Below are 14,900 nucleotides of genomic sequence, written 5' to 3'. Positions count from 1 at the left end.
GCACTGCAGCGGGGGTCTCAGCAGAGCGCAGCAGCGGGGCAGAATCCCCTTCCTGCCGCTGCTGCCCAGGCTGCCGGCGATCAGCCCAGGACGCGGCTGGGGCTGGGCTGCCAGCGCTCGTTGCCGGCTCAAGGCCGAATCTGCACCCCCACGTCCTGCTGCACAGGGCCGCTCTCACGCTGAGCAGCACTGACCCCGTGAAGGTGAAGGTGCCTTGAGCTTCTCCAGTCTGTGCCGGGGCTGAGTGGCGCTTCTCGGCTGCGATGCTCCGGACCACACGCGTTGAAAAGCTCCGGTTTGGAGTCAGCGGTGGCAGCAGAGACAGTGGGGAAAGATTCTGCCCCTCACCTTTCTCGTCAGAGCACAGAGCAAAAGGCACCAGGGGCTGTGTGCAGCCTGGCAGGAAGAAGGTTTGAGGAGATGGCTGTGCCCAGCAGACGCTGCCATCTCTTCGCCAGCCCGCTCCAGGTTCCCCGAGCTGCCCGGGTCTGGAGTTTCCCTGGATAAGGCGGGACACCTTAGGACACACGTCGCTCCCCACTGGCATCAGTCCTTTTGCCAGCTCGGCGTTACCGGCTGCCGCCAGCCCACTGGCAGCTCCCACAGCGATGGCTTCTGAGAGCAACGCTCAGTATGAATAGAGGGGACACAGGAAATCCCCCGCGGCGCTCGCTGCAAGGACAGAGGGCGGCGAGCTCCGAGGGCAGCTGCGGAAGGCAGCTCCTCACCTTCCACTTCTCCCTCACCGCTGGGCTTCAGGGCAAGGCGGCAGCCCCGGCAGAGACCCCCAGCTCCCCTCCGCCGCCGCCGCCGACCTCCCCAAGATGGCGACACCCGCCCATGGTGGCGGCGCCGCGGGGGATGCTCACGTGCGGAGGCTCGCGGCGCGTCAGCTGATGGGATCGCGTGACCGGGAGCGGCGGCGCCGCGGCTGTGGCCCCGCCCCGGCTGTGGCCCCGCCCCGGCTGTGGCCCCGCCCCGGCTGTGGCCCCGCCCCGGCTGTGGCCCCGCCCCGGTGCCCCGGGCCCCGCCCCGGCCGTGGCCCCGCCCCGGTGCCCCGGGCCCCGCCGCTGCCCTGCCGTGCGGGGAGGCTGCCCCGGGCCCGGTCTGCAGCGGGTCCCGCGGCGGGGCTCGGCCGCACAGCCTGGCAGGCCTGCTTTTCACGGCGTCGGCTCGGAGCCGCAGGAGGGGCGGGGGCTTGCCCATCACCTCCCCCCGGGGCGGTGCGCCGTCCCTCTCCGCCCCTCACTGGCTCCCCGTTCCCGGCACCGGAGCCGCAGCCTTGGCCCGCTCCGCCTTCCCCGGTCTCCGCCTCTGCTCCTGGTCACCGGAAAGATTCCCCGTTCCCGCCGGTTCCACAGCCCAGCGATGCCGTCCAACAAATCCGTTTCGGACGCGCCCATCGTCCAGTTCACCAACTGCCGCATCCTGAGGAGCCACCAGCTCCAGAGGTGAGGGCTGCCGGGAGGGTGCCGGGGAGTGCCAGAGCTCACGGCCGGGCTGTAGAGCTGACCTGGAACCTGCAGCACCGGAGGGACTGCACCCAGGTCACCCAGTGCAGGTATCAGCTGTGCCCCCTGCGCTCCCACAGTCCATAGTCCCCCCCTGCTGATCTCTGGAGATGTGGCATGCACGTTGTACGCCCCCTCTCAGCTCCCCTCTCTCGTTTTGCCTCCTCTGTCAGCCCTGGGCCCCTTGGCCATCGCGTTTGACGGGCAGCCCATGAGTTCTGTAAAGCCAGCGGCCAGGCAGGGAGAGGGCTGACAGCTGTGTCCCTGCTGTAAGTGCAGCTTCGCCCTACTAGACATCAGAAAGCCCATGGCAGAGCATGCCCGTGGGGTCTGCTCTGACTGAGGCCACCTCTGGCCGCCTGCTCCCGCAGACAGCACAAGAGCTTGGGGGGTGTGTGTGACTCTCCCTTCAGGGAGGACCTGTGGGTTCGAGAAGGGAAGATCCTCAACCCAGAGAAACTCTTCTTTGATGAGAAAGGCTCTGCTGACATCCAGCTGGACTGCAAGGACAGCATCATTGCCCCGGGCTTCATAGACGTCCAGATCAATGGTACGGTGAAGTCATGTGTGCTTACGGGAGGGTGGGGGTCCTGTGTTTGCCCGTCACGGACCTTCAAACGCTGCTGTGTGCATAGTGCCCATGCCCAAGTGTGTTTCAGCTGCTCAAGGAAGATGTGAGTCACCAAACAAATGATAAAGAACAATTTTGTCCTTGGTTGCTGCCATCACATAATGGATCCCCTTTGGCTTGGTTGGGTTTTCAGCTCAGCTTTCCTCTTAACCTCATTTTTATCAACATTTTATCCTGGGTGCCTTCCTTGCCCTTTCCAGAATGCAGGGAGGACAGAGCAAGATTGCTCAAGGGAACAAAGCCGCAGTAGCCCGTTCCTGAGGGTCACAAGGGGTTTGTTCTATGGTAGCTCATGTTGGAAGTCAGAGACCATTTCTTCAGTGGGGAATCCTTAGGTTTTGCCCTGCATCAAAATAAGAAGCTAGTGCTGACGAAGTGCTGGGATGCTGTGCAGGAAAACACTTCAGGAGGGCAGCATTGGTTGGATTTGTAGTTAGCAAAGCCTCACAAATGAAGGGCAAGAGAAGTGCTGATGGAGCCTTTTGCTTCTGCTCAGTGCTGCACAAGTGGAGTGGCTTGGTCTGGTCATGCAAAATGTTTGATTGATATATTCAGGTGGGAAAATGTCCACTGGAGAAACTGCAGTTTTGTTCATGGTGCAGGAGGCTTTGGGGTGGACTTCTCCCTGGCTACAGATGACTTCAAATCAGGGATTGACCTGGTCAGTCAGAAAATCCTCTCCCATGGAGTGACCTCTTTCTGTCCCACACTGGTGACTTCTCCTCCATCTGTGTACCACCAGGTAAGTGACTTTCTCCCTCTCTCACCTGCAGGGTGACAAAGGGCTGAGGTTGGTACTAGGAGGTGAGAGGGCCAAGGCTGGGTCTGCCAGGGTAGAAAAGCCATGGGCGTGAGGAGCTGGACTCTACCCCCAGACTTCCTGCCCTTAACTTTTAGACCGCCAAGACAGCAGTGTCTGCCAGGCCAGCTTTGCACAGTAGGGCTTGCAGCTGGCTGCTACTTTGTGAGCTGTGTTTGGCTGATGGTCTCAAGCGGTCCACCCACAAAGCTCCCTTTGAACCTGAGGTCTGGGTTTGTTATGGCAGACTGGGATTCTGTGTCTGGGGTGCCATGTCTGATGAACCCCTGTCTCTAGGTTCTCCCTCAGATCAGCATAAGAAACGGTGGAGCTCATGGAGCAGGTGTCCTGGGTAAGTGGGCTTGTCCCATGCTGTCTCCTCTGGTGCTGCTCTAGGTAGGCACTTTCCTCTTTCATTAAGGAGAAAGAAGCTATTGTAGGGACAACAGAGATCGGAGCTGGAGCTCTCTCCACGGGAGAGATGCATAGGTAGCACAGGCCTGCTTCCTCCCTCAGCCTGTGCCTGCCCTTTGCCATGGTCTCTGCCATCCTGCACACACTGCTCCAGCTCCATTTCCACAGGGTAACAGTAGTGGCCTGGCTTGGGCCAGCTGCCAGCACTGTGTCTTTTGCTGTGCTGAGCCCAGAGTTACCTGAGCCATGTGTTTTGCTGCAGGAGCACAGCAAGAGCAGGGGAGGGGGAGACAGCCACAGCAGGCTTCTTGGTCCTTGGTGGGGAGAGGAAGGGTGATGGCTTTGTGCTCCTGTCTGAGCAGGCGCCCACCTGGAAGGACCATTCATCAGCAAGGAGAAGAAAGGGGCACACCCAGAGCACTGCCTCCGCACCTTCGAGGAAGGAGCCTTCCAGGACCTGCTTGCCACCTACGGGTCCCTGGACCGTGTCCGGATAGTCACCCTGGCCCCGGAGATGAAGAGGAGCAGCGAGGTCATTGGGGAGCTCACCAAGCAGGGCATCTGCGTCTCGCTCGGTAAGGGCTGGGGCAGGGAGGCCTTAGGGAAGCTCCAGCCATGCAGGCCGGGTAGCCGCTCTCTCAGGGCTGCAGCATCTCTAGCGATGCCTCTGTGTGACTGGAAAGGGTGGGATTTTCTTCTGCCTGGCCTGCATGGGGGCGGCAGACCTGTCACCACTGGGGACCTGGCTCGAGGCTGTGAGTCTGCAACCCTTTGTCAGCAACCTGGACTGAGGAGGCCCTGCTGTTTAACAGAAGGCAGCATCTGATGCTGTTCAAACACAGCAAAGTCTTACTTGAGTGAAGGTGTAACTGAGGGTTGATGATACGGAATGATTCAAACTCTGAAGTTCAGCTGCTTAAGGCCTCATTTGAGCGGTGAAGTCATTTTCCAAAGGTTACTGCTGAGTTTGGACAACTTTTGCAGCAGGAAGTGCTGCACAAGACTTCCCCTTCCTCCAGTGTCCCCAGTGTCCTGCTGCCCACTGACTTAAAGCTGGCTGTGGTTTTCTTGTCCTCTGTTTTACAATTTTTTGCCCAGGTCATTGAAGAAATAATTTGGGTTTTTTAAGGGAGGCATTATTTAGGGTGAAATTAAACTATAAGAAAGACATCCATACAGCAGGGCATGTCTTGTCTCACTGCCGCACACAGCCAAGAACAACAGGGAGGCAGAGTTTGCCCACAGGGCACTAGAGCTGCTCTCTGTGTTGGGGAAGCTGTTTTCTTTCTGGGTAGTTTTATCCCCATTTTTTTTTCTGGCAATGACCCCACTGTCTCTGCTGCCTTGACACCTCTCTTTAAGTGTGAGGACAGCAGAACCTTGGACCTCTAACCAAGCCTGCAGGCAACAATCTGTGAGCTAGGCAGCATTTGTGATGGGAGCAGTGAACTTGTTCAGGTGGAGCACCCCCTGCCAGAGTCCTCCATGGTCATGGCCAGACACCCCTGTGCCAAGGCTGACATCTCAGACCTCAGCCTCAGCCCAGGGGAATGCATCAGAGTCAAGTCCCAGTGATGGAGCATCTTTGCCCCCATAGGGAAATAAATGGAGAGATGGGCAGGAAAACCAGGCATTGGTCTTTGTTCCCAGGCCACTCGGTGGCTAACCTGTCTCAGGCTGAGGAGGCTGTGCAGCACGGTGCTACCTTCATCACTCATCTCTTCAATGCCATGTTGCCGGTGAGTAGCCCAGGTCTCCTGCCCTGCACTGCAGTTGCTTCTGGGGTTCCCTCCCCTGCTGCCCACAGATACATATTCTCCCCAGCTCATTCCATACCAGCCTTGCAATGAGCCTCTGCTTTCATGTTTCTGCTGCCTGGTCTCCAAGAGAGTGAAGGCTGTGGCAGACTCTTGAAGTTCAAGGAGATGCTCACAACTGTCTGGTACAAAACAGGGAGCCCAGCTGCCAGGCATTGCTTGGTAGAGATGGCAGCTGTGCCCCCAGAGGAAAGGCCTCAGCCCACAAGTCCTGGTAGTGCTCCCCAGCTGGTCCTCTCTTCCCTGAGGAAAGGCCTCAGCCCACAAGTCCTGGTGGTGCTCCTCAGCTTGTCCTCTCTTCCCTGGGGCAGTTCCACCACCGTGACCCTGGGATCGTGGGGCTGCTGACGAGCGACAAGATTCCCGCTGGGCGGAGGGTCTTCTATGGCATGATCTCTGATGGCATCCACACCAACCCTGCTGCCCTGCGCATCGCCCACCGAGCCCACCCGAAAGGTGAGCCAGGCCAGGCCCCTGCAGTGTCAGCAGCTGTGCCGTCTCCCCCAGGCACTGTGGCATGCTGCCCTCGCTGCCAGAAAGAGGTCACAGCCATGCACCCTGATCCACCTGCCCTCCTGCTTCGGGCAGGTGTGGCTAGAGACATGCTGGCCTCTCTTGGAGGGTCTGGGAGCTGCAGGAAGCTCAGCTCTGAGCTAATACAGCTTCTTTCCTTGTGTTCCTCAGGCCTGGTGCTGGTGACAGATGCGATTGCTGGGATGGGGCTGGCACCGGGTCGGCACACACTGGGTCAGCAGGTGGTGGAGATTGATGGGCTGAACACCTACATTGCAGGCAAGTGCCTCTTGCTAAAGAGCTGGGGACAGTGCTGCCATTTGTCCCCATTCCTGGAGAGCTCACCACACCTTGCAGTGCCTGTCAGTGTGAGGCAGTGCTTGGGCCATGCTCTTATGCTATTGAGTTTTGATGCTTGGTGACTCTGTGGTGGCTTGGCCTTAGGTGGAATGAGGCACCTTGTAAAAAGGGGAATTATTCCATCTTCATGAAATGAGGAGGGATCTGTCAGTCTACTGCTGTTTGCAGCATGTGTGAACGCCTCCAGTGTCAGGGATGACAGAGGTTGTGGCAGGATCAGAGGGACAGAGGACACATATAGTCCCTTGTCTTTACTGTAGCATTGCCACTTCTTACCACGTTCCTGAAGCTGCAAACAGTTGGAGACTGGGATGGTATTTCAGGAAGGGTGTTTCAGAGAAGGGTCATTCAGTTCCCTTCCCATGTCTCTGGTAGCAGGTGGCCTGCATTGTGAGCTAGTTTGACCCAGTCCAACTGGTCTTACAGTGAAGCTACAGCGTGACATCCCAGTGCCTGTCTCTGTGCTGCCAGCACAGACTTGTTCTTGCCTCATTCTGTCACATGCAGCAGTGGCTGCATGGCCTACGGCTTGCTCCAGAATTCTACCCCTTCTGGTCACGTTCTGCTTTCCCATCAGCCTTGCTCACTGTCACTCTGTTCCCCAGGCACAAAGACTCTGAGCGGTAGTGTGGCGACCATGGACACATGCGTGCGGCACTTCCAAGAAGCCACAGGTAAGTCACCCCTGCCCACAGCCTGACACTGCTGACTGCTGCCAGCAGTGTCCACTCCACCAAGGAACATTCCCTCTCAACTGAGACAAGATCAGAAGGTCTGGGATTTGTGGCACTGGCCTTTTTTGAGGAGAGGCTTAATTTTAGCCTATAGTACTAGCGAGAGGTGAACTCTTCTGCTCCTTTCTCCCAAGGATGAATGATTTTACCCTCCCCAGACCCTAGGTGTTCAGTTCTCTTCCCACTGTCCCCATAGGGATGCTTCCCCTCCATCTGGCTATGGTGAGGGTGTTCCAGTTCAGGTCCCAGCTAGGCTAACAGTTGCCTTAGCCACAGGGGTTTGGGCTGCTCTGGCAGTGGGGGCTGTTGCTGTCCTAACATCTTTCCCCTTCTCTGTCCAAGGGTGCTCAGTGGAGACCGCCTTGGAGGCAGCATCTCTGCATCCTGCCCAGCTCCTGGGGATTGAACACAAAAAGGGGACACTAAATTATGACTCTGATGCAGGTACTGGCATGGGGTCAACGGTGTGAAGGCTCCTGGGTGCTGGAAAAAAGCAGGGACTGCTGGTATGGGAACAGCAGGTACTGTTGTGGGGACAATGGTGCTGGAGCTCTCAGGTGCTGGAGCAAAGCAGAGGCTGCAGCAAATGCAGCTTCATCCTGTGTGTTAGTGGGACTTGCTTTGCCTGGGGTTTGTTCTGGGCTTTTGCTCCAGTGTTTTTTTTTACCCTGGCTGCTAGTGGTGTTTTGTGAGCCCTTTGGAGAGACTTCCACATCTCAGCCAAGCATAGCCTGCTGCTGTGCTAGTTTCTCGGGGGGAGAGAAGCTAGCCTAGCTTTCCCCAGCAAGCACAGCTCTCCCCAGACAGCTTGAGCTGCTCAGTTTGTCTGACAGCTGCTTCCTTTCTCTCTTGTCCACTGCAGATTTCCTAATGCTGAACGACAGTCTGTACGTGCAGGCCACATACATCGCGGGCGAGGAGGTCTGGAGGCAGGAGGTGTTAGACATGTGACACTGGGCTGTGCTGGTGCCACCGAGGCTCTCTGGCACTGTGGTTAGCAGCTTTGGTAACCACTCCACTTCTCTGTCCTTTTTTTTATTTTTCTTTGTCTAAATTCCTTCCTGCAACTCCTTTGAAGGAGCCTCATACCAAAGAGCTGCGTTTCCCAGCGCAACCGCTGCTTCCACTTACAGCCATGCCTGCAACAAATCTTGGTGCTCAGCTGGTGGAGCAGGGCAAGCAGGCAGATCTGTGCTGAGTGGGAGGTGTCAGTCCCTGGAGAGACCTGAAGGACTGCACAAGTGTCCTGCGTGGAGTCCCCAGCCAAGGTGCTCCCGTTGGCATCTGACAGTGGTGTGAAGCCATGCCAGCTTTGGCACTGTTTTATACAGCACACACTCGCCTGCCCCGTGCCCCAGGCAGGCTCAAGCTATTTCCATTGCTCTGCCTGCTGCTTGCCTCGCTCCCAGGCAGCCCTGGCTGGTTAGACATCAGCTTCCACCAGCTCACCTCGCAGCTCTTCACTTCAAAAGGTTCCTATTGTCTCAGTGGAAGCTGAAGATCACGTTCTGATCCCCTGGCAGTCCCTCAGCTGCATGTCTTTGGAGGCTGTCACAGGTCATCATCAGCTCAGCGCCATTGTGGGGCTGTGGATCCTTGTGGGCTGAATCCTCAGGGCAGGGATCAAACCCAGGAAAATCGAGGCATTGCTGGTCCTTTGTGCCTTTTCCCTGCATGGGCATTGAGTCTGCAGCACCTGGCTTCTGCTGGAGACAAGGATGGCATCCTTCCACCCTTAACCTTTTGCTCTGGCTTGGTGGGTTCAGCAGGCTCTGCACCAAACCCATCCCCAGCAGAGCCTTTGCATCCTCTGATAGGTTGATGCATTCCTCTGGCCACAGGTGGGAAGCTTCTGTTTGAGGGAATGCCCCCAAACTGGTGGTGATGGTCTCATAAGCCCTCTGTCCAGCTCAGGGACTGAGGGAGAAGAGAACTGCAGTGAGAGCCTGTCCTTGCAGGATAGCTGCTGGTAGCTCATTATTCCCATGCTCATTATTATCTTCTCCAGTACTTGACTCTCAGCTCTTCCTGTCACTGGGACACTCCTCTGAAGACTGATGCCTATTCCAAACCCACAGCAGCCAGAAAACCCTTGTCCTAGGTCTTAGACGTCCTCTGATAAAGCCTCAAACCCTTTTGATGGCTTTTGTAGTGAGGGAAGGGCTCAGACAAGGGTTAAGTTTTAGCGAGGCTGGAGGTGTAAGGCAAGACAAAGCCTGGCCAGGACTGGCAGGAGAGTGCTGATTTTTCCAGTCCCTTTTTATAACTTTGGAGAGCAGCGTTTGGAAGTGCTTCCCTTTGCCTGGCAGCCCTGGAGAGTTTCTAACACCAGCTGCCAGCGTCAGCACAAACCACAGCCTCCTCGATCTGAAGCATTCGAAAGAGACATCAAATGCTGTGCTGTGAAGTGCTGACGTGCTACAGCATCACAAGTCCCAGCGGGGCCTCTCTTGCCTGCTGTGGAAAATCTAAAAGGGATGGGGAGGGGGGGAAATGTGTATGAAAAAACCCCAAACAAACCCAAGAGAAGGTGTCTAACTCTTTTGTTATCCCCAGCATTAAATAATTGAAAGGAAAATGTAAGCTGGGCGCTGAGGGAGCCGATAGCTGCCTGTGTGTATTCATTTGTGCTGTGGTGGTGCCTGCTGGCCTGCCATGTGTCGTGCTGGGGTGCCAGCTGCTGGCAGCACCGTGGCCCCCGGGCCTCTGCGTCTCGGTGGGGACACAGCTGATGTGGGTGCTGCTGGAGGTGCAGTGCGGTGTGGGCCCATGCAGGGGGGCTGCAGGCGTCAGCCAGCTCCCAGATGTGGCCCAGCAGTGCCCAGTGCGGGTCAGGGGTGAGCTTGTGGCAATAAAGGGCAGCAGAGCTGGGGAAGGGTCTGGAGAACTGGGCTGGGGAGCAGCAGCTGAGGGAGCTGGGGGTGTTGAGGCTGGAGAAGGGAGGGCTGAGGGGACAGCTCATTGCTCCCTACAGCTCCCTGGGAGCTGGGTTTGGGCTCAGTTCTCTAGTCTCAGGTGATAGGAGAGGAACTGGCCTGGAAGTGTGCCAGGGAGGTTCAGATTAGAGATTAGGACCATTTCTCTGCTACAGGAATGGTCAGGGATTGGCACAGGCTGCCCAGGGAGGTGGTGGAGTCCCCATCCCTGGAGGCGTTGAAGAACCTGTGGCCGTGGTGGTGTTGGGTTGCTGCTTGGATGCGATGAGCTTGGAGGGCTTTGGGGTTTTGGTTTGGTTATTTGTGGTGGTTTGGTTTGGGTTTTTCCGAGGGGCAAAGGCGCCGCCAGGCTGGGAGCTCGGCCCCTCTGCTCTGCCCCCCACCGAGGCGGCCCCAGCACGGGCAGGTTTGTACCTCGGCACCCCGGGCCTCCGCTCCGCCGGTGCCTCCCTCACCGGCCCGCTGACGGTGCCCTGGCCAGGCCTAGCGGAGAGGCCGGGCCGGTGTTTGGGGCAGCTGCTGGGGGCCGCAGCTGCTGGGGGCCGCAGCCCAGCGGAGCAAGCGCAGCTCTCCGCTGCGCTCAGCGCGGCGGGCGGAACGGAGGCGCAGGGCACGGGGAGCGGCCGGAGGGGCGGCGGCGGACCGGGGGTGGGGAGGCCTTTGGGCGGTGCACGGCGCCGGGGCCTATCCTTTGAGCCAGGCTCGGGCCGGTTGGCGGCGCCCGGGCCCAGTCGCTGGTGGCGGCCCCGGCACAGGTGGAGCCGTAGGCCGGGGCCCACATGCAGTGCCGTGACCGGCGGCAGCGGGGCTTGGATTCCTGCCGAGGCGACGCGGAGACTGCCCCTATGGAGCGGGTAAGGAGTTCGGCCCCTCTGCCTCTCGCCGCTGTTCCGGGGCACCCTCTTCGCCACTGGCCCCTTGCCTAGGCACCTTCTCCAGAGCAGGCTCTTGGCCGCCCCGCGGCAGTGCCCCCTGCTCCCGGGGGTCTTCTTTAAAGGACTTTCCTAGCACTTGCACCTGCCTGTCCCTGCCCCTCGTTACTCTGCTAAGGCAAGGTGGGTTTCACTTCCCGAAGCGCTGTGATGAACGCAGTGTTCACAGGCAGGCTTTCAGCCTTCGTTTCCCACCCACTTAACAGGAGGCAAGCAGGGTGAATCATACGGCAAAGACAGTCTTGGTGTTACCATAAAGATAAATTCTGTGTGTTGCCAGAGGGAAATTTCCGGCCGTTGGAGACATTGTATTTCAGGGAAAAGGAAAAAATCATCCAGGGCCTTTAGAAAAGGAGGCTGAGGGAGGAAAAAATAATCCAAACAATATAATCCGTGGGAAATTCTGGCATGCCAGGAGTGGGTGGCTGACTGCTAGTAAGAGTTTATTGTGTCTGATCTTTGTAATGAAGAGAGCTTTGGTGAGCTCAAAGAGAGACTAGTGCAGGGCATGTGTCCTATCCTCTGCTCTCTTCATTTGTGGTTTGCATTGAGCATACCTCAGGCATAAAGCCAGAAATGGCATTTATGTCCCCCTAGTCTCATCTCCCATAAGAGGAGAGAGAACTCAGTTTTGGAATCAGTTTGGCAGGTGAGAAATTTTTGGTTCTTCTAAACGTTGTACCTTCTCTCATCCCATGTCCAAGGCTCCTCACGAAACATTCCAGGGTGAGCTGGAGTGGTGCATTTCACAGCTAGAAGCAAATCTCTGCCTCAATCCAACCTCAAAACAAGGTATGTTGCCTCTTTCACAGTCTGCAGCCACGTTCTAATTGTAGTTCTGATACAGCAGACCTGGAGACTCTTCTGTTTCTTCTTTCCCATCTGTTTCCTGTTCTCATGTCATATGAAATTTGTTCTACATACAAAACAACATAAAGCACTGAATTTTAAGAACCACCTGTCTGGAAGCAGCTTTATCTTACATTCCTGTGACATTCATTCTTTTCATGTATTCTTACCTTCTCATTTTCCCACCTAATGGCTTGTTTGGTTCTGCTGCAGCTCTTCCTGTGTTTTCCAGTCTTAAGGACATGCTGTGTCTGTGTGTCTGGCCCTTAAAACACCAGCAGGTTTATTTCTGTGCAGGTTGTTCTCATTGTTGTGTTCTAAGGAGAAACTACACAAGAGACAAAATCCCATCAAACACTTCTGAGAGAATTGGATCAAGACAGCCCAGATCTTTCTTGTAACATCCTGGGATCGTGTGAGCTGGAACTGTCCCTCCAGGGGATGATATCTGTGTTTCTGTAGATTTCTCAGGCTGCAGTTAGTGATTTCATCACCTCTCTGTACCAGTGCCTTACAGAGTGACTTGCAGTAGCATCCCCATAGCAGGAAACTGGCATATGGATAGAAATGTTATTCTTTATCTCTTCTAGATCTGAAACCTGGTGGTGTGAAAGGGCAGCAAAGCAGTGGACAGGCTTTAGATGGTGCAGTGTGTAGGAAACAGTCTGAGAAAAGCTCTGAAGCAAAGCCAGATGGGTTCATGTCATCTAACAGTGGCTTCCAATCTGATTCTGCACCTTCTGAGACCAACCCAGAAGGCACACCTTTGGAAGCAGTCTCTGGTGTCATAGATGCTGAGCAGACACAAAGCAACTCCACTGAGCAGAACTACTGGAATGGAGCTGTGAGTTCTGCTGCCTCTGGACAAGAATCCAAGATTGCTTCTGACTTTGCTGTCCCAGATGGAGACCATTCTCTGTTTCAGTCAGCTGCAGCAAGCCAGCATACAGAGCATGCTGCAGATGGTGATGTGCTGGGTAACTCACTGCCCGCCCAGTCAGCAGGCACACCACAGATCGCACCTTTGCAGAAGTCTGAGTTGACTCAAAGTACAGGTAGCACACCCAAATTAGACAGAAACCAGGTCATGATAAAGATTCCCCAGCCACAGACAGCTCCTGGACATGAGACAGGGGCAGAGAAATCGACAGGAGATGGAGCTGCCCAGAAGAAGAAAAAGAAGAAACAAAAAGCATCTGTCAGTAAAAAGGAGACAATAAAAACTGAGACCAACAAGAAGGCAAAAGCAGAAGCTAACACCTGTCAAAGTAAAGATAATTCCCAGCAGGCTGAGACTCCTCAGGTATTTAATTTCCAGCGGGGTCCCATAATTCATAAACCCTCTAGCGAAAGACAAACCTTTAAGCAGATGATTTTTACCCTGTGCTGCAAGTGCTGCTCTCATTTCTGAGTAACTTCTTTCCATCTTGTGTAGCAGTTGGATGAGCAGCTGTGGAAAGAGGTGGACTGGTGTGTGGAACAGCTGGAACTTGGCCTGAAGACCCAGAAACCAACTCCAAGGCAGGGTAAGCAGTCAAGTAAAGGAGAGCTGGCCCTGTGGGAAGGGTTGGCAGGCAGGAGCAGGTCCAGGTTTAACCTCAGTGTGTGTTCTGTGTCCTGCAGCTGCAGAGGCTCTTCAGGCCATTAGGACCCTGCGCAGTGACAAGGCTCCACTGGTGAAGAAGCGTCAGCTCATGAGAGCCATGTTTGGAGACTACAGGAAGAAGATGGAGGAGGAGTGGTGCAGAGAGCTGAAGCTCATGGAAGCAGGTAGGAGAACTTTTTATGTTGGGGGAAGAGAAGAAAAGGCTCTGTTCCTGCTCTGTATTGCTTTGCAGAGTGACATCTCACTAGATGAGATGACTAAATATCTCTTACTGCTCTTTCCTCCCCTCTTCAAGCTGTGAAATCTGCCAGAGTGGTGGAAATGCCGAGGGACGCTTGCAACAAAAGCTGCCGCTTTATCCGGAAGCGCTCTGGAGCTTGCAGGAGGAGCCAGGGCTCAGCAGCATCCCCTTCAGAATCGCCCAAGACGCTCAACACAGGCTTACTCAAATTCATAGCTCCCCATGAAGAGTTTCGCTTTAATTTCTTGGAGGAAAGCCTCTTAGACTAAAACCATGGCTAAAACCCATGCCCAGGCTTCTATAAGCTTCATGGCGGAGAGGTGCTGTGCAGCAGAAAATGTTACACCAGAATCTGTGTTTCCAAAGGGAAGAAGCCTCTTTCAGAGTGCCTTACCTAGAGGTGTAAACCAGGTCTGCCTACCACACGTGACTCCAGGGCTCAGCCCATGTGGTTCTCCTCTGTGCTTATCCACCTTTGCAAAAGATCAGCACACAGTCTGGAAGGGTATGATTTTCTCCTCATCTAGAACTGACATTAACCTAAGAATTTGTCTTTTATATTGGGTATTTTCCTGTTCTCCCCTTGCTTTTGAGCAGAGCAAACCTTTGGTAACATGGGATAGCAGTACACACAGAAAGGAGTGGTTTGCAGTGGAGATCCAGTGCTTGTGAAGGTCCAGCAGCACAAGCACAATGCCTGGATGGATGATTCCACTCCAGAGGGGACCGTGTGAGTGCAGCTTCTGCTCTCCAGAAAGCCCTGGGCAGTGTGTGTCACCCGTGCCACACAGACACTGTGGGCTCAGGATCTTGGAGGGAAAGGAGAGAGAATCACCCTTGCTCACTCACCTCTGTCGTTGACAGAGATGTAAGAGGTCTGCAGAGGCTGATTTCATCTGGGCTGGGGGTGTAAGGACAGCTGTGTCCAGCCAGGGAAAGATGTTTCCTGCTGAGGGCAGGTCCTAGCTGGCTCAGGAAGGTGTGCAATCAGCTCTCGAAAGTTTCCTGTATAAGCAGCCCAGTTATAACCACCTGTAGCTTGGAGGGTCAGTCAGCTGCATGCCAAACCCTGGGTGCTGGGGAAATGAACTGTGAGAGACCAAAGACTTGAATTGTAATTCATTAAAGTTTTGCTTTCTGAGCTGTCACATGTTCTCCAGTGCTTGGACACTGCATCAGCCCCTGAACTGAGCTCCTGTGTGCATGCAGAAAATCCCCAGGGTGCAGTGCCTTTTTATGGTCCTGTCACCCTGTCTGAGGAGTGAGACATGGCAGTCTAGAGAGACTCCAGGGTGTGCTGAGCAGCTGAGAGGTGGTGGAAAACATTTGCTGGGAGAGGCTTCAGACACCACTGCTGGCCACAAGAAGTGCTTTTTCAGTAAGCTCCGATACAATCAGTTACCTCTGCAAGAAGGGAGGTGGTTCTGCCTCTGCTCTGGTGAGACCACCTGAAGCGCTGTGTCCAGTTCTGGGTCCCTCAGCACAAGCACAACGTGGAACAGCTGGAGCAGGTCCAGAGAAGGACACAAAGATGATCAGAGGTCTGGAGAACGTCTG

General features: G+C 55.5%; 2 protein-coding genes across 2 annotated transcripts; both read left to right on the top strand.

Annotated features, from left to right (window-relative positions):
* Positions 1–1,072: 1,072 nt before the first annotated feature.
* AMDHD2 (amidohydrolase domain containing 2) lies at positions 1,073–9,383 on the top strand. Its single transcript, XM_064153120.1, has 11 exons — positions 1,073–1,451; positions 1,925–2,061; positions 2,745–2,884; positions 3,239–3,293; positions 3,718–3,930; positions 5,006–5,094; positions 5,484–5,628; positions 5,857–5,964; positions 6,651–6,719; positions 7,122–7,223; positions 7,642–9,383. The coding sequence occupies exons 1-11, from the start codon at positions 1,369–1,371 to the stop codon at positions 7,728–7,730; spliced, it is 1,230 nt and encodes a 409-aa protein (XP_064009190.1). The 5' UTR covers positions 1,073–1,368; the 3' UTR covers positions 7,731–9,383.
* A 1,008-nt stretch (positions 9,384–10,391) lies between these two features.
* On the top strand, positions 10,392–14,491 carry C13H8orf33 (chromosome 13 C8orf33 homolog). Its single transcript, XM_064153111.1, has 6 exons — positions 10,392–10,569; positions 11,352–11,439; positions 12,087–12,799; positions 12,932–13,022; positions 13,120–13,266; positions 13,398–14,491. Exons 1-6 carry the CDS (start codon positions 10,495–10,497, stop codon positions 13,610–13,612), a joined length of 1,329 nt encoding a protein of 442 aa, XP_064009181.1. The 5' UTR covers positions 10,392–10,494; the 3' UTR covers positions 13,613–14,491.
* Positions 14,492–14,900: the final 409 nt, after the last annotated feature.

This window comes from Pogoniulus pusillus, chromosome 13, assembly GCF_015220805.1.
Source record: "Pogoniulus pusillus isolate bPogPus1 chromosome 13, bPogPus1.pri, whole genome shotgun sequence".
Taxonomy (NCBI): Eukaryota; Metazoa; Chordata; class Aves; order Piciformes; family Lybiidae; genus Pogoniulus; species Pogoniulus pusillus.
This window is presented reverse-complemented; position numbering and strand designations above follow the sequence as displayed.